Raw genomic sequence first — 19499 nt, forward strand, 5'->3', positions numbered from 1 at the left:
TGACAGCCAAACAAAATGTAAACAAATTATTTATGGAAACACTTGCAACTTTTAGTACTTGGGCAAATGGGTTGCATTTTTTTGTACAAAAACACTGTTGCATGACAACAGTAGCAAGATTTCGTGCAGGATCTCAAACAAATCTTGTCATGAGAAGATTTAAGTTTGTGTGGTAAATCTTGGAGAATTTGATCGGATTAAGCAGTTAAATCCCGATAATGAAGGTTAACCCCGAAAAAAACTATAGTATAAACAGCATATTAGACCATTTGTATGGAAGAGATTGGTGAGATTTGCATTGAAACAATCAGTTGATCATATTCACAACTCGATTATGTGGAGAAAACATAACTCTTCATTCATTTTTCTCGTTTTTTATAAAATGCTCAAAAAATGCATTGTAAACAAACTCACTTGTTGCTTTTATTTTGAAGTTTTAGGAATTCAAGAAAAACAAGGGTTCTATAGATTTTTTTCATTTAAATCTACCTCTTTACTTATACCATGGATGAAATGTTTGTGTCAATGCAAAACTGAAGAATTTTATCCATATAAATGTTCCAAAAACAATTTCAAAAGTCATTGAATTCGATTGTTTTTAAAATCGTTTGGCATATTTTTCAAACAGCACACACACATATGCCAAGTTTACACTTGCGCTCCAAAATCCACTGGATTTCACGAAATCCTGTAATATACCCCGGTGTTTACACTTATTTTTTGTTGATTTCAAACATATCACAATGATCAAGGCAAGCTGATCGAACATGAATTTTCAACACAAGTTGTTGTAAATTGAATTAAACATCAAAAATATACGACAATATAGAACTTTACAACTTTATTTCGAAAATTATCGTAAAATTATCAATATATCGTATTAATTGTGTATAGTACCAAACAAAAAAAATAAATAAATAATGATTTTATCGTTGAGACATCATAATAATAAATTTTGATAGATAAATGTTGTGCCCAGAACCTGCAAGATATTAGTACTTGCAGTAGTTTTCCCGTTTAGTGCTAAAAATGCGTTCCCGTGCAGCGAAATCTAGCAAGAATTGCACTTCTCTTTAAACAAAAATAGCGCCGAATAACACCCTCTTCTCCTGTTTTCTGCCATAAAAATTTGGCCTAGTAGAAAATAGCAGCAAGCATGTTCATATGTTCATTGGTATCTAATATTATAACTGATGTGCTGATTTTGACATTTCTGCTGGAGTTTTTGCAATTTCCGTCATTTTTCCGTTCCCGTACTTTTTAGGAAATTTTTATGGGGAAGCAATTTTTGACAATTCGTTCCATTTTCTAAAATTACCATTAAAAAGTACGGGAACACAATGAAAAATAGCATTGTAACCATGGTACAAATACACAGGTAGCCGCATCGGCAATTGTTGGTAACATAAGATGTCAAAATTTGACATCAATTCAATGCAATTGACACATTATGTTACCATCAGCTGGCTTGATAATGCTACCTGTATTATTGTACCATGATTGTAACCATGGTACAATAATACAGGTAGCATTATCATGCCAGCTGATGGTAACATAATGTGTCAACTGCATTGAATTTATGTCAAATTTTGACACCTTATGTTACCAACAATTGCCGATGCGGCTACCTGTGTATTTGTACCATGATTGTAACAAAGTAATTCATGGTATAAGTAAAGAGGTAGATTTAAATGAAAAAAATCTACAGAACCCTTGTTTTTCTTGAATTCCTAAAACTTCAAAATAAAAGCAACGTGTGGGTTTGTTTACAATGCATTTTTGAGCATTTATAAAAAACGCGAAAAATGAATGAAGAGTTAAGTTTTCTGCACATAATCGAGTTGTGAATATGATAAACTGATTGTTTCAATGCAAATATCACCAATTTCTTCCATACAAGTGGTCTAAAAACAATTTTAAAAATCATTGAATTCGATTGTTTATAAAATTGTTTGGCATATTACTCAAACACCACACACACATACACAGTTTGTTTATATTGTTTTGAAGTTTTCGGCATACTCGAATGAAAAAATTTAAATTGACATAAAGCTTTGGCTAACCTTTCTTATTAAACCATGAAGTAATTTAATATTTTTTCACATTGTTTACAAATTTTGATACTAACATTTTTTGTTGCAGCAATTCGCACATCTACCTTGTTTATTGTCATACGTGAAAAGTGTTGCAACTTTTGGTACTTTTTTAGGCAAAAGCAAGGTTGTATATCATGTGTACTGTGATTTCGATGTTGATTTCGCTGAAATCACGAAATGAGATGATTTCATTTTTGTACGCAAAATCATGATAAATTTTGCTTGATTTCGCGCGAAATCACGAAACGAAGCTCAATGTAAACCAAGCAATACACAGATTGTGTATATAATTTTGAAGTTTTAGGGACATTCGAAAGAATAAAATTAAACTGACAGATAGCTTTAGCTAACCTTTCTAACTAGGCGTTTACACCAGACAGTTTGTCTTCAAATACAACTCTGATTTACTAATACATACATTTGTCGTTTGTCTCCCAGCTGTCTATCATTTTTTCACAGACAGTAAAGGCCTGCGTACATAAGCTGCCTCACCTGCTTACTTTGCTTGCTTCTGATAAAAGAATAAAAAAGAAAAGGGCAACCCAGTTCGAAATTTGCTCGGCCTTCTTTATACTTTTATTTTTAATATGTCAGAAATGAAGCAGAAAAGCAAGGCAACCAGGCAAGGCAGCTTATGTACCCAAGCCTTAAGGAAGACAAATTTTTGGCATTTTTGTAAAAATAAGTGAGATAATAATTGAAATGTATTGAAAACAAAAGAACATGAACAAAAACAAAACATGTGAACGGAAAACAAAAATATGTCGATGATTTTCATTCAAAATTTTACAACTGTTTTTGTAGTTGTCGGGACGCCTACGTCACACAGGCAAGTTGTGGGATTTTGACAATCAATCAACTGTCCTGGCATGTGTAAAAGCAGGGTCAGGAAATGTCGCCAACAAAACAAATGTTTTTATTTGCCAGAAAATTGTCGTAAAAGTACCTTGACTGTCAGTTTGGAATGATGGTGTGTAGTTCACATATATTTATTGCACCATGCTTGCCAGTTTGACCAGTCATCAGGTAACCACAAAATGTTTTGCGATTGTTGGAGATTGGCAGCAATGTATTGTATTTCAAACATTTTTTTTTTTTTTTTTGTTAAACAAAAAAGTTTTTTTTACAGAAAATTGTCTAAAAATTTGAAAGTCATTTAAACCCGATAGTGTGTACTCCCCTTAAAAGTCGTCTTTCGAATTTTCGACTTTTCCAGTTAAAAAGTCGTCCAATCTGTTAATCGAAAGTCGACTTGCTTATCCCTAGCACGTCTTCGCATTTTTGCATTTTTCATTTTTATATCGACCGTAACACACGTACGTTGCTGCACGTCGAACGCATTTTTTTAATTTAAATATCCGACGGTCTACACCCTAAATTATCTTAAAGAAAAATGGTAAGAATATGCAAAAAAATTGGTGAAAGAAATTGCAAAAATTATGTTTAATTGTGGCTAAAAAAAGAAGATTGGATAAAATCAACGTTTATGACCGGTGAAAAAAGTGCTGAGAAAAGAAATCCGCATATTACCAATATAAAGAAAAAAAATGGCAAATGTAGACGGCAAAAATCGCACACACACAACTGAACGCGCGGCGCAAGCAATATAGTTATACATACAAGCAAAAAAGCGAATGGGGAGTACAAAAAAACCAAGGAATGAGACATTTTTTTAACGGAAGAAATTGGCCGACCCCCTCTAAGATTTAAGACATTTATTTGTATCATTTTGGAGGTTATAATATCTAAAAATATATATATGTTGTACACCATATGTATAGATATATGAATTTCATAAATTCAACGACCACACGCCGTTTAAAAATAGCCTTATAAGGTCAGAAATATATCGTTGCCGTCGTCGTCGTTGGTCTCGTAGTTGTACCATAGAAGAGAGTGAGAGCACAATGACGACGACGACGCCTCTCACCATTTTGCAAGAATAAAAATGGCGAAATTATCATTATATTCACGGCTTTTTGCAAATAGAAAGAAAAAACAAAAAAGAGCCGTTTTTCTTAGCTCTGTTCCTTTACGTGCAAGAATCTTCAAGTTTTACCGCTTTTTACTCGAAAAGCGTTCCTTTACTTCAGGCACCATACAATTCATATGGTAGCAGTTTACAACTTTTACTACTTTTGCCGTTTTTACCATTTTCAAAAGTAAAGGAACAGACCACTTGATTAGATATTTTGTTTGGTTTTATTTTTTGCGAATTTTTATTGGAAAAAAAGACAAGTTTGATTTATGCGGTTGGACGAAATTTGTGCCGTGTTGTGTGTGTGGTTGGCGTTACAACAAAGAGGAGGAAATTAATAATGGGTGACGATGGTGAAGATGATGTGCTGCAGTTGTGCTGTGTGCTCACATTTTGACAATTGTGATCTGCCAAAACGTCGTCGACGAGGTACAACCAACCGACCCGGTCTTTTTGGGGGTGTTGCAAATACTCGTAGTAAATATGTATATATTGATATGTTGTACATGTAATTATATATGTATGTATTATATATTTCATGTTGAGAGGAGTAGAGTATATAATAGGATGTTTTGGGCGTGGTTAGAATTCATGTTGACTAATTCTTGTTTTGTTTGTGTTTTCTTTTACCCCCCACCGTCATCGTTTTACTCGCCCTCGTACTACGATTACTACAACAGGCTTCAGGAGTCACCGTGTCAGATGTCTGCAAAACGACATACGAAGAAATCAAGAAGGACAAGAAGCATAGATATGTCATCTTCTACATTAGAGATGAAAAACAAATCGATGTAGAAACAGTTGGTGAACGTAATGCCGAATACGATCAATTCTTGGAGGATATCCAAAAATGTGGTCCCGGTGAATGCCGGTAAGTAAAAGTATACACACAACAAAAACAATTAAACAACAAACATACATACTATACTACTATACTGTGTAACATAGAGCTTAGCGTTTTCTCTTCTTCACTACTGTTTGTTTCTAATATTGACGCACACCAACCAACAACCCTCCCTTTTTATGCTTCTTTTTTTCTTTTTTTTATCGTTCATTTGTTGTAGTTATGGTCTTTTTGACTTTGAGTACATGCACCAATGTCAAGGTACCTCAGAAAGTTCCAAAAAACAGAAACTTTTCCTTATGTCCTGGTGCCCCGATACCGCCAAAGTAAGTCTTGTTTTTATTGAAGATACAAAAACAACAAAAATGTGTTGTAAAATAAAATCTAATCAATGTTTTATTTTCCTTTTGTTTTTCACTAATAGGTAAAGAAGAAGATGTTGTACTCCAGCTCCTTTGATGCCTTGAAGAAATCCCTGGTTGGTGTACAAAAATACATACAAGCCACTGATCTTTCTGAAGCTTCCCGTGAGGCCGTTGAAGAGAAATTGCGCGCCACTGACCGTCAGTAAGATAGCTAACGATGAATGAATTCTGTTCAACATCCATCATCAACAAAAAAAAACACCACCACAAAGCAACAACAACAACCAACCACTCTATACCCCAGAATCCAATTACATCAAACAAACAACAACAAAACACAAATCAACAACAACATCAACAACATTTGTATTTTGAAGCAGAAATATGAAAAGAAAAACTATTTAATTTCAGCTTTTTATAAATAATAATAATTTAATAATAATAAAAAAAGAAAAGAAAAATCGCTTTATTTTCCATTTGCAAAAAAACCGAAGAAACTAAAAAGTAAAAGAGAGTACAAATAAGTTGAGTTGGTTTGTGACTCACTTTGATTTCCTTCCTCCACAAACACACGACACGACGATGATGACGATGAGTCACTATTCTTTCTTTTTTACCCCATTATTATCATCAAACCACCAATACAAAAATTAGTCACATTGAGTTCAAAACAGAAAAAACGAAATGAGAGCGGCTGCGAATTATTCGCGAATTTCGTTGTTGTTGTGCTGTGAATTATTCATTTGTTTTTTTTTTTTATTGATTGCAAAGTTATCTTTATAATTTGCTAGAGATATTGAAGTTTTAAGTGCATTGGAAAATAACAGCAAGTAATGCTGATTAAAATGAATTCCAAAGAAAACTTTCCTTTGTTTTGTATAAACAAGGGCTATAAAATATAGAAGATGTCAGATATACAGCACGATCATGAATGTAAATTTCCCGTGAGTTCTGTCCCTCTGCCGTTGCAGCTTAAAGGGGAGAGTGAGAAACCCCACGGGGAGTTGATATTCATGATCGGGCTGATATATTCCAAAGAAAGCTTCAACCCAATAATAGGGTTATTCTGAACGAAAATTTCCAGTGATTTATTCTCACTTTCACCCTTAAGTTGAAACAGCGGAAGAAATATATACATATACATATATATAATAGCGAAGTCTTTTTTTGGTGGTAATTTTGAATGAAAACCTCCCGTGAGTTTTGTAATTCTGTCGCTTCAACCTAAAGGAGAAAGTGAGAAAACTGGTTAGCGAATTTCGGCGCGACCTCCCGATTTCACAGGTCTTCTCATTTGATCCGGCGGAACAAGTACCTTTTAGGTGCCCATTTCGGATTTTTCTTGACACTTTTAACATAGGTACCTTGATGTCGTTGATGTGTTCTTTATACATGACCAGGAGGTCTTCATTGAAAATTAAGAGGTCTTCTTTATAGACGATCTGGGGGTCTTCTCTTTAGAATACCTAGAGATTTCTTCGTAGAAGACTTCGAGGTATTCTTCTCATTAGATGACCTTCGTGTCTTCCTTATAGAAGACCTGTAGGTCTTCTTCACAGAATACCTCTTCATTGAACACCTGAGGACTTCTTCATAGAAGATCTGGAGCACTTCTTCATCAAGACCAGGATGTTTTCATATAAGACCTGGAGAACTGTAAGTCTTCTTCATGAAAAACTAGGATCTTCCGTTGACTTAACTTGGTTGCAACCACACGCCCCGGAATAAATACCGTCGACCACGACATTCAATTCTCTTCCAAACTACGCTGCCCATGTGGTGAACAGAGTGACTGTAGATTTTTTGGCGGAAATCTGCATATTCCTCGCGTGAAAAAAAGGTGGTAAGATCGGTTATGTAGGAGTTCAGTCTCTCACAGAAGGTACCTGACGCCAGGATCGTGCAATCATCTGGCATACGTTACGATCTCTATGCCGCCTGGAAGGGGCGAAATACAGAAGATGTAGAGGTTAAACAGTTCCGGAGATATCACCCCACCTTGCGGTACTCCCTGTTTGACTCTACGGGGTTTGGACTTCTTGTTCCTAAATTCCACGTAAGACTGGCGTCCACACATATAATTGACTATCCAACGTTTCCACATTGGCCGGAGTGTTGTCTGCTCAAAGGCCTCAGGGGTCTTTGCTACAGGCGACAAAAGCGAAATCGGCCTGTACGATTCACTTTCGCTGGCATCCGTAGTGGGGGACCACCCTGCCCATTTTCCAGACTTCGGGAACAATGGGGGTGGCTAGCGACAAGTTGAGAACTTTTGTGAGATGCTCCACTCCCGACTCGTCCAGCTGCATCAGCATTACCATGGAGATTCCATTAGGGTCCAACGCTTTGGATGATTTAGCTTTCCTGATGGCATTCGCAACATCATCCATTCTAAAGTGTGGTGGTTCATCCTTGGCAGGAAAAGATCTGATGCGACGTAATACTCTCCGCTTCGCCCTGTCTCTCTGGGGTTGCTCGACAAACAGTCGATTGAAATAACAGTCAACGTGACTAAGGTTATATCTTCCCTTCTTCCAGGGTTCGAGAGTGACTTAACCGTTGCCCACAATTCACCTATACCGGCTCCAATGTTGCAATTCTTCAGATGATTTAACCAATTGCTCCGCTTATGCTCGCCAACCAGTCTGTTAACTTCCAGTGTCAGCTCCCTGACTCTGGGGTTGGTTCGACGAGGCTCATCACGCTCATTTGCTAATCCTGTCGCCTCTGCTGGGAAGTTTGGTCTTACTTTGGGTATTCGACCAGCAGGGATATGGCGAGCGGCTGCAGCAGTGATGATGTCTCGGAACGTCCTTTCCGCTACCCGAACATCAGAAGGATTGGGCAGTTCTCTGAAGCGGTGATTGGTGCACTCTCTGAACCCGGCCAATCAGCTTTCTTATGATTGATGAATGTGCGGCTTTCAGAGGTAATGAAATCGGGTGCTCTGCTAATGGAGACAATTATGGGGAGATGGTCTTCTTATCCAAGGGAAATGACAGTTTATCTGATATTTCTTCCAGAGGTAGATACTGTTGCGCTGATCACGGAAATGTATAATTTTCTTGGGGGACGGACCCGGTTATTGTACCCGAAAGTTTAGGTACAAAAACCGGGTTAGACCCGGCTCTACTGAACCGATTGCTACAAAATGGGAATCATTGGAAATCTTATGGAAATACCTATCTAACAAGTAGTCATACGATTGGGTTAGTTTCAGGTGGTCAGGTGATATAACCCAAAAACTGATTTTCGGACCCGGATTTTTCCATAAAACACTCAAAAAGTCGAAAATGGACCCATTATGGGTGCCCGCTTAATGCATGTCAGATTATAGCTCGCACTTTAACCTTTCCAAAATGGTGCCACATGTATTATAATACCTTCTCTGGATCCAGAGATATGGCCCTTAGAATATTGAGAACTCGGTTCTGTAGGACTCATTTCTTTACATTATAGGTGTCTATGGACCACTTGTTAGATAGGTATTTCTATAAGCTTTCCCATGATACCCATTTTGAAGCAATCGGTTCAGTAGAGCCGGGTCTAACCCGGGTTTTGTACCCGGACTTTCGGGTCCAATAACCGGGTAACCGGATCCGTCCCGCAAGAAAATTATACATTCCCAAGATCAGCGCAACAATATCTACCTCTGGAAAAAAATGTCGAAAAAATCAGAGAGTTTTTACTAAACTAGAGTTGTTCCGCGCTGTACCTCTCTGGTCGCTTCCGAGGACCGAATGCCACATCTCATGATGCGCATTAAAGTCCCCCCGGGACCAGACGATTATGACCATCCAAAAGTGGGTTATTGTTAGGCACGTAATCTGTGATACAGCTATTTCTCGGCGGGATGTACACGTTCAACAACTCTATCTCGGCAGTTCCACACCTGACTGTTATCCCCATACATTCCATGTTCGGGTCATTAGAGACAGGCTCAAGCGAGATAGGTCTGTATTGGATAGACTGGTGCAATAGGAAAGCTAATCCCCCACCTCCACTTCTGGTGCGATTCTTCCTTAGCACGTTGTAACCATCACAACGTTGTAAGCTACAGTTGTTGTTGAGCTTGGTTTCTTGCACCGCAGCGACCTTGATATACCTACGACTCATAAAATCTACTATTTCCTCGATCTTAACTCGGAGTCCATTGCAATTAAATCGGAAAAAGGTGCATTTTCCGGGATTGGAATAACAACGGCTGGTGTTAACGGCTGCATTGCGGTTGTTGTCGAGGGGACTGCGTGGGAGTCTCATAATCAGACGACAAGGGACTTTCGTAATCCGATGACGACTCACTGGGGACTGTATTCACACACCATGCAGCAACATAGTCCTTCACGTGGACAAGTCCAGAGCGACCCCTAAGATGCAACCACTCCTGACATCTATTGCGTTTCACCGAAGGCTGGATGTGGGTGAATATGCTGGCTGATGTGACAAACCGAGCACAAATATATTGGTCCTAGGTTTCCCTCCGTCCCGGCACGGACCAATAGAATTCGTAGCATGCATTCCGGGATATGCTGCTCCCAACACAAAAAAAAACGAAACGAATACATATATATGTACACTGAGGTGGCAGTCACTGGCTGGAACGGTGATGTTGTGTAGTTCCGTGTTAATCCTGTACGAAAGAATCCTCTGCCGTGGGATTAATCATAATCTGTGGACGTTGCTTGTTTTTAATTGTATTAGTCATGCAATTAATGGGAGTAACGAGATCAACCATGACATAGCCTTCCATGCCTTCATAAAAAAAACAATGATGGGCAACAGTTCGCCTGACTACCCGGCAATTAGGGGATCTCTAATTCGTAGGAGATCACTGCGTAGATATCCCTTGGGTGGTCAAAATTTCACCCATTCAACATTTCCCGGATGTTGAGTGAAGGAAATTGTGGTTTTAAGCCCCCGCATCGCCTCATGATGATTGTTATTATCAAAAATTCTTAAAAATATCCACATCTCTGATGTGGTGCTCTGTGACATTGAAGGAGGATTACAAAATGTATTTAAAATTTATCCACGTTTCAAGGCCTTGATGATGCCTTTTTATAATCTCTGTGGGTTCCATTCTCTTTCGATTTCTGAATGCCAAACATGTGTTGGCCACACGATTACTAAATTCTTGATCGAAATATAAAATGTTTGTTTTTCATTACCTATTAACAAGAATATAGTTAAAAAAAAACAACATTTTTTTGGTCCAGATCGCTCAAAGCAATTCAAGGCATTGTGGGTAATTAAAGAAAATTTTACAGGCTCTCTCTTGGCTAAATGATTTATATAGACCATATGTATGTTTGTGTGTATTTTTACACATGTACTATCCAAATCGAAATCACTGTTGAATGAACAAAACAATTTGTTTAGGGTGAATGAAATGTTTGTTGTTGTTGGTTGATATTTTATAGATTTCTTCTTGTGGGGGAGGCTGGATGTATATAGATATGTATGCATGTACAACATATGTATATCTAGTGATGGGTGATGGGCTAAAAATATTTCATCCATTCAAAACAAAAAACCACTTTGAAATCATTGCTCGTGGCATTAATTTGTATTGGTAACAATAAATGCTAAAGATTAATTTCTAATTAGTTTGATGTGGAATCCTTCTTTAAAGAAAGTCTGCTTTTATTATAAAAACGCCTTTACTGCTTAAAATAATTCACCGAACCCTTTGTGATACGCTTAAAGGGTCGCATACGTATACGTTTGGAAAAGGATTTGATAAATGATTTTTCTTTATTATATTCCAGTGGCTGATAGAGGGGTCCTTCAGTTTCCAAGAATATATCAAAGCTATACATGGTGCGCATCAGTTGGGCAGCCAATAAATTGCCTTGTTTGCCATCCTTTAAGGAGTTTGTATAGTGATCCATAACCTACAAGGAAATATAAACAATGATATAAATTTTTACAAATTTCTTTCCAACCCTCCTCCTCTTCTTCCTTGGCTTACCTTAATGGCCGAGTTGTTCAAAGCATTGTGATGGCCATTCCAGTGTACAGTTATTGACCACAAGGGTATGTTTAGAGGATATTTATTCGACAAACTAATAAGGCATTCCATTTTCGCCGAACCCAAAACAATTACAGCCCTAAAGAAACTACAATATTCATCGACAATTTTTTGGCCCACAAACGGCAGGGTTGTGGGAGAGCTTTCATATTCCTCCCATGATACTGCTGACCATTGGACCAGTGAACAATTTGGTTTTGAGTGGCCAACTTTGTCACCAATATATTCATCAAGGTTTTTATTCACAAAGGCCCGGATTTGAGTTATTAGCTGATGGCGTATTTGGAAATAGTTACGTATCCTTTTAACACACTCCAAAGTGAAATCCTTCAACTTTTGGGTTTGCATATCACTACATCGGGTATTGTTGAACGAAGAATTTCCAATCATTTTTTGCAGCCATTGATAGGGTAAACCCAAATTATGTTTACTCAGATTTTGTTTGAAATCTTCCAAATTGATGTTGTGTTTCTGTAACTAATGGCGATAAGAAGAAGATAAATTAAGAAAATGTAACAGAAAGCCTTTGTAACTTACATTCAAACTTGTTTCGGAATATGGTAAAGCATCACCCAAATCGTCCTCATTTATAAACTTGAGGAAATCTTGCAGCAAATTGGTCTCAATCAGGTTCGTGTTATTTTCATTTAAACGTATCTCACAATGGGCTGTGGCAATCATTAGCAAGGGCAAGTAATAGATGTCCACTACCACAAAATCTTCAGAATTCTCCTCATGATTAAGCTAAAACCAAAAACTATTTATTTTGTTTTTGTTTTTAAGATAATTTTAAAAACTCACCCTGATTTGCAAAGACAGTGGATGGGGTTTCAAAAGAAAAGCTTGTTCCAATTGCTCTGTGGACTTCAGTTTCATTCTTGCCTCGTATTCCTTTACCTCATCTTCCTGGCCATTGACAGTAACCTTTATGCTACCCTCCAGCATTTCAATTGCCCTCAAATTAACATAAGTCATATATAAGTTTTGCTGCAGCATATGAACCTTATTTTCCAATGTCCATTTTTGTTCAATTGGCAATTGTAGGGCCTCCTGTAAGGGTCGTGTGGCCTTCAACAAGGTTTTAAGAGATGGCGCAAATGTTGAAAGATTTTCCATTTTATTAATAATGTCATGGAAAACTTTTGTTTTATCATTCAATAGATTTTTACAATCATTCGATAATTGTTTGCGTAAATTTAATTCCCTTTCCAGACGGCTAATACGTTCCTTGTGAGACAAGTTGGAATCAGCCGTCGACACCACAGCCTTGCTGCCTGAACTAGGTGGTTCGTAGATATCGATATCTTCATCTTGACTTTTGAATTTATAGCATTGTTTAATTTCACGTTTCAAGTAATTCACTTCGTAAAGCAAATTCTGTAAATGTAAGCGATTGGCGTCCACTAAAGTCTTTTGGGCTTGTAACTCTTCGCGTCCCGAACGCACTTTATACTTAACCAAACGATTGACTTTTTTAATCAGCACAAACAGAAGGGAGCCGGTCTTTATTTTATCCTCCAATTCAATTCTCTGTAAAAAAATAAACAAATTATTGATAAATAATTCCGATTGTACTCTGTGCCACATACCTCCTTGGGATTGTTTTTTGCCTGTAGGCACTCTGTAAACAACACCTTGAGTTGATCAAAGTTGTCATTTAGAATGTTAGCCATCCTAAAAGTTTATTTGAGTACAATTTCTACAATATGTGAGTAATTTATAGTTATTTTTTAATGTTTTTGTTTAATAAAATGAAATGTATATTTACAATAAACAGCGGGCGAGAATATCGTACAGTACGGAGTGACACAAAAAGTCGCCGCCGCCGTGTTTATGGGGCTATCATTTTAATTTGTTTGGCACACATTTACAAAGATATCCCAGCAAAAAGTTTGCATCCGCGGATGCAGTTAAATCAGTAGAACAAATTCCGCTGGAGTACATCTTTTCCTATGAATTCACCTATGAATTTTACAAGAGAGCGCGCAGCTAGGATGCACTCCATTTTGCTTCCACGGCACACAGCTAGGATGCACTCCATTTTCGATCCAAATCACAGCCTTTGATGTAGTGTTTTGGATTGAATTTTAATGCAGTCTAAAGATGATCTAAAATGCAAGCCATTGCAAATATCCTAAAATAAATAAAATACATTGCTTATTCGTGTAAACAAGAATAATACCTTTATTACACTAATACAAATTATAAAAACTCTCCATTAAATTTGATCATAGCTGAGTTTATTTCCTCTGCTTTTTGTGACACCGCAATTGATATTGCTTCATTATCCAAATGGTTTTTCATTTTTCCTCCAACTCCAGTTCAGATTTCCAAAAAAACTAACTCCACTTCAAAAATAATTTGCGTCTCGTGAATTACAGCAATGTTCGTATCTTTAGTTTGCATTTCTTTATTTTTTTTAACAAATTCTTAGGCCGCCATCAGACCATCTGCTTTTTCACATGTATGTTGTCACTTTGGGTATACTAATATACAGAACAGCTGATTCATACATGTGAAAAAGCAGATGGTCTGATGGCGACCTTATAATTTAAGACACTAGCTCTGTTCGATAACTTTGCAAGTAAAAAGATTTTGCAAGTACTTGCAACTACATCTCATTTCTCTTTTATTGAACAAGTTTGTTATCGAACAGCATTTTGTAAAAGTTTGTACAAACTTTAGGGTTATCGAACATAGTCCCGGTCCACACTAGTGTGTATTTCATTAAAAAATTTCATGAAATTAGGTGTTCTTAGCTCGAATTCCCCACTACAGCAATTTCATGATTTTACTCTACTATGGAACTCGATCTAGAGACGCATAATTTCATGTCAAAATTTCAGTGAAATTACTCTAGTGTGGCCCGGGACATACCTACTCTTTCTTGTGTTTAGAAAAAATACTGCGACTGTAGGGATCAAAAAATTGGCTTGCTTGGCTAGGGATCTATAAGCGAGTGCTTCTAAAATGTATCGAGCGGAGTGCATTTTTCATAACTCCGTGTGGACTGCATCGAAAGATGTATTGAAATCATAACTGCATTGCACTACTTCCAAACTTTTTTGCTGGGGATAAAACAAATGAGAGAATTTATCGAAATAAATCAATTATGACAGGAAAAATAAAAAAAATTATTAAAAACCCAAACATTTTTAGAGAAACTGCAAAACATGAACGAAAAGTAAACGGTTTAACGACTAGTATACATTCAAGCCATAGCAACCCAGCAAAATGTTCGATGCCAAAGATGACATTCAATCATGGGTGCAAGTGATCTAGCATGTCATCTTTTTAGCATCTTCATCGATGAATTTTATATGAGCGTGGACCCCAAAAGATGACGTTCTTTTCTGGATCCTAAGCATGTCATTTTAACCAATGCGTTGACATGTCATTTCCACCAATGCTTTGGCATGTCATTTCCACCAATGATTTGACATGTCATTTTCACCAATGCTTTGACACGTCATTTTCACCAATGCTTTGACATGTCATTTTAACCAATGCTTTGGCATGTCATTTTCACCAAACCCTTGGCATGAAATTTGCATGTCTTGTTTGGAAAATGGAAATGCTGTATTGAAATATGGTTTTCATGAAAAACAAAACTCTTTATTAATTCAAACGAATTCATGAAATAGCTACAATTAATTTATCAGTTTAGTTTTTCAAAAGTTTACATCCAAAATTGCAATGTAATCACCACCGCTGCAACGCAAAAGATTACTTCCTCCGTACTCCGCAACTGATATTCTTTCATCTTACAAAAGGTTTTTCAATTATCTTCCCATCACCAGTTCAGATTTCAACATGGACTCCAAATACACTCCTTTAAGTATTTTTATTTCGTAAATTACTTTTATTTTATAATTTTGTTATTTTATAACAACATTTTGGTAATTTATACTCTTTTGTTTAGTGACGGAAATATGTAGGGATCTACAACCCGGCTTGCTTTAGGGATCTCTAAGAACAAAATGTAACGAACGGGGAGGAGAGACTTTTTATGGAAAATACCATTTATGCTTAATTAATTTATTTTTAATTGTTTCTTTCCAAAAGTAGTTTCTTCTTTATTTTCAGATTCTTGTTCCTTTTCGTTTTGGACTTTTTTTCAAATTCCAAGAAGCGAGATTTGATTGACTTCATTCTATGTCAGATTTAGAACAGACAAGGGAACTTTTAAAATAGCAATGTGTGCAGTCCGATTCTATTTTTAACTTGATGGTTGGGACTTCATATAATACCAATTGTTTAGAAGTTTTAGTTGTTTGATATGCAGGAAATGTAAGACAACATCACGACGACAGTTCTAACAACTTTGGTCTGTTCCAGAAACTGCAAGAATCTACTCATTTTTACTACGATAACAATTTTACCTTTATGTTATCGGAAAAAATAGTAAAAATTAGTAGATTTTTGCAGTACTGGAACATACCAAAATGAAAATAAACAGGTGTGTAAATAAAAACACAAACATCATCTCTATTGGATCGATGGAATGGGTACAAATGCTGATGAAAAGATCGGATCTTTCACGACTTCCTTTGCATTGGTTCAAATCCTAATGAAAAAATCGGATCTTTGACGTCTTCCTTTGAACCAATGCAAAAGATGACATGAAATCACGTCATCGCAAAGAACCCCTTCCGTCAAATTTTGCTGGGAAATTATGTCTTCTCTTTCATTGCAGTTGCATTTCTTGCCCATCGTTTTAAATTCGCGTACAAATCTAGAAACAAAAATCAAATGCCTGCCAGAAAGTCTGTATACCAGTAGTGGGATTCTGTAACTCATTTTTGCTGTTATCGATAATTGTCGGTAAAATTAATATGCTTATAAATTCGATAATTAACGAAATTTTTCGGTAAGTTAACGAAAAGTAGTCGCTAGCCTCTACCGACACAAACAGTGACGCCAACTTTTCTTTATGTTTTTAGACATAATTTTACGATTTACTTTTACCGAATTTTGTCGGTAACAGCAAAAATGAGTTACAGAATCCAACTACAGAAAGTTGTTTTGCAGTTCTATCTCTCCTTGATTTTGAAAATAAATAAATTAAAAAAATTTTGAAAACACCACAATTGTGAGAAAAAAATAGAAAACATGAATGAAAATAATATAATTTAATATTAAATAGATATCTGAAAGAAGGACAAATATTTTTTCAGGTCATATTAATAAATTTAACTTGTCTTTTGCCTGAAATTTTCTTTAAAATCAGTAAACAAAAACTATGAAAATATGAATCATGTTGCTATGAATGATGTACCATGTCGTATGAACGGGTTAATTCGTATACGTAATTATGAGAGGGAACAACGTGATTGAAATGTTGGTATGAACATGACATTAAGGCCAGAACAGAATCAATCGTCGCTTGCTTCCCAAATGTCAAATTATAAAGGAATGCCAGAGCCTCTTAAAGAGGATCGTAGGCGGATTTGCAAAGAGGCTCTGACATTCCATTATAATTTGACATTTGAGGAAGCAAGCAAAGCAAGCGACGATTGATTCTGTTCTGGCCTTTATATCATGGCACAATCATACAGGTACCCGCATCAGCCCAGCTGATGTATTGCGAGTTGCATGGTACAATAATACAGGTAAAAGCAAGTCCCAGCTGATTAGATTGACACTTAATACTAGTGTCAAAATGTATATGACGTTTTTCATTGTGTATATTTTTTTTGACAACCGTTGTATTGAAAACTCAAAAATAAATCATCCACAAACAAACACATTGGAAACTAAAAATATAAAAAATTTAATTTGATATTCGCATATACATCGGTAAGTACAAAGAAATACATATATTTTCATTAATAATGCGTAATATCTCATAGTGAGAAGAGAAATTGAAATGAGAAAGTGCGTATTGTGCGATAAAATAGAAACGAAGGACAAAGGCCCTTATTTCAAAATTCCGTTAGATCCATATAGAAGGCGTGACTGGGCTAAAATTTGTGGAAAGGATTTCAAGAAGAATGACTGTATATGCGGGATCAATTTTTACCGGAGGATACCAGAAGAGTAGGTAAAAAATGGAAGCTCATGCCACGTGCATTCGCCGAACGTTGCGACTATGGAATGGTAAGTAACTGTATGTAATTTAGAATTGAAAATGTATGTAAAATGTATTTTATTCAGTTCCACAGATGTAAATATTACATTCCATTCCATATCCGTTGGAGAATATTGTGAGGAAAAGGAAACAGATACAGACCAGCAAATGTAAACGGAAATAAAGCTATGGAATGAAAAAAGTTTGCTGAATGTGGTACACAGACTGGGTAAGATTTTTCTACGTTTTTATTTGTTACCAATACAAAAAATCTAAATTCGCTTTTTGATTGAATCTAATGCATAAGACTAAAGCACATAATCTGGCAAAATTTCAAGCGTCTACTTTAAAAAACAATCCTGTTCATGAAAATGCATTTTGAAAAATGGGATAACATTGCAGATTTTTTGTAATGGCGCATCCCAAAACCAAGTGCTTCTGCGGTTTTGTTTTCATTACTTACTCCCATTCGTATCTGATTGATATCCCATTTACTCGCCTTCATAAGATGGATATTTTATAAAACAGCTTTTAATTTTAAAACGTTTTTTGATTCTCTTGTGAAATTATTATTTGTTAGTTATTATTTTGTTAGTTAGTGGCACATTTTAGAAGTTGTTATAATCCGTCTTATGCGGCACTGTGGTGGGGTATCCAGCTAGTTCAGGGGAGCTGTACTCAAGGCGGTCCCAACCCTGGCACCATCAGCCCAAGGGGATAAACAATAAATGAATTTGAACATACAAAGACAAGAACACAAACAACAAATACAACCCTACATATACCAGTGACAAAGGTGCTTGATGGAAAATTACACCCACACATAGCCCGCCCAACCTTGACCCTTTAGTCCACTTCATCAATCATTATTAAAAGGGCCCCGTACTCCACACACACTTACCTAGCAATTTACATCGTATTACCCCATTTAGAACACAAAACTAGCACATAATTTTTCTTGACAATCAAGCATAAAAATATATTGATGGCTTAGTCATTTTTTTTTCTTAACCTACTAACAAAAATTCATAATCACAAAAAAATGAATTATTAATACCGAAATTAGGGACAAAATGGCGAGTCACTGACTCAGATTACCTCTCTTTTCCAATTACAATGCCAATTCGGCCACACACAATAAAATTCTATCAAATTCCCTACCTAAAAGAGCTCTCTTAAGCGGTGAGTAGACTGTTCATTGGTAGTCTTATTAATGCTTTTATGATAATTTTGCTGAGAAGTAATCCTACACTCGATTAATATTAAATGGCGGCATTAATAACCCTCACATAAAAAAAAATTAACATTAAAATATTGAGTATGGACAACACAACTTATTTTAAAACATATCTAGTTTACGATAAAAATCAAATTAATTAGAATCAAGATATTTTTTTATATTAAGAATTAATTCAAAGTTTTCTCATTACTTTCATTTCAGGTATTTTTTTTTTTCCTTTTGATAATTGGCGCTCATGCGCGAAATGGCCGTCAATTAAATAAATTCGTTCTTCGTAAGCAGTGTAAACGGGGGATTTCACTATTTAATTTACCTGGCATCAAAGGCTTACATCAATCTTTCACTCAATTCAGCAAAGGAAGGGTTTTCTTGGCAAGCACCAGAAACGCACGGTTTACATAAATTCTCCAATGATCCAGGCAATCATATGTGTGGTTCACAGCAAAAACCAAAAAATCATAATAAGGTTATTTCTGCTTCCCCGATGTATTTTTATGGATAATTTCCAAATGGATGAATAAAATGTTGCTGCCCTCCTCCCTTTTGGATCGTCGAGGAGGACAGTTGATGTCTTCTTTTAAATTGTTGGTGCAATCTTAAATAAAGAATAAAATAAACACAACACCAAACAATCACTACTTGTTACTAAATACAAGCACCAAAATTAAAACTTACGTAGTTGGTAATCTGCCCACAACATTTAAAAAAAAACACAATTTTAAATAAAATATTTGAATTGTTTTTTTGAAAAATAATTTATAATTATTTGTTTTATTTTTTTGTTTTCTGGGTGAACGTTGAGGTTTAATATCCCAACTTAGGGGTTAGACACGGCACTTGATTCTGACGTGCTTTTTAGGTTCTAGGCCCTTTTA

General features: G+C 36.1%; 2 protein-coding genes and 1 long non-coding RNA gene across 4 annotated transcripts; 1 reads left to right on the forward strand and 2 right to left on the reverse strand.

The window, feature by feature from the left end:
• Positions 1–3351: 3351 nt before the first annotated feature.
• On the forward strand, positions 3352–5744 carry tsr (Cofilin/actin-depolymerizing factor homolog tsr). The gene is made up of 4 exons (XM_073992029.1): positions 3352–3492; positions 4755–4945; positions 5139–5244; positions 5343–5744. The coding sequence occupies exons 1-4, from the start codon at positions 3490–3492 to the stop codon at positions 5487–5489; spliced, it is 447 nt and encodes a 148-aa protein (XP_073848130.1). The 5' UTR covers positions 3352–3489; the 3' UTR covers positions 5490–5744.
• A 5076-nt stretch (positions 5745–10820) lies between these two features.
• Positions 10821–13751, reverse strand: thoc5 (THO complex subunit 5). Of its 2 annotated transcripts, XM_073957664.1 has the most exons (7): positions 13506–13751; positions 13083–13448; positions 12904–13013; positions 12116–12844; positions 11852–12058; positions 11255–11791; positions 10821–11177 (listed from the first exon to the last, which is right to left on the reverse strand). In XM_073957664.1, exons 3-7 carry the CDS (start codon positions 12985–12987, stop codon positions 10944–10946), a joined length of 1791 nt encoding a protein of 596 aa, XP_073813765.1. In that variant the 5' UTR covers positions 12988–13013; positions 13083–13448; positions 13506–13751; the 3' UTR covers positions 10821–10943. The 2 variants fall into 2 exon arrangements, with proteins under 2 accessions (XP_073813765.1, XP_073813764.1); XM_073957663.1 differs by lacking the exon at positions 13506–13751 and having other exon boundaries at positions 12904–13175.
• A 4585-nt stretch (positions 13752–18336) lies between these two features.
• On the reverse strand, positions 18337–19472 carry LOC141387676 (uncharacterized). Its single transcript, XR_012408597.1, has 2 exons — positions 19300–19472; positions 18337–19219 (listed from the first exon to the last, which is right to left on the reverse strand). It is a non-coding gene; the product is annotated as an uncharacterized lncRNA (long non-coding RNA).
• Between the last annotated feature and the right edge of the window lie 27 nt (positions 19473–19499).

Source organism: Musca autumnalis, unplaced genomic scaffold (genome assembly GCF_047663935.1).
Source record: "Musca autumnalis isolate F117 unplaced genomic scaffold, ASM4766393v1 scaffold_5, whole genome shotgun sequence".
Lineage (NCBI taxonomy): Eukaryota > Metazoa > Arthropoda > Insecta > Diptera > Muscidae > Musca > Musca autumnalis.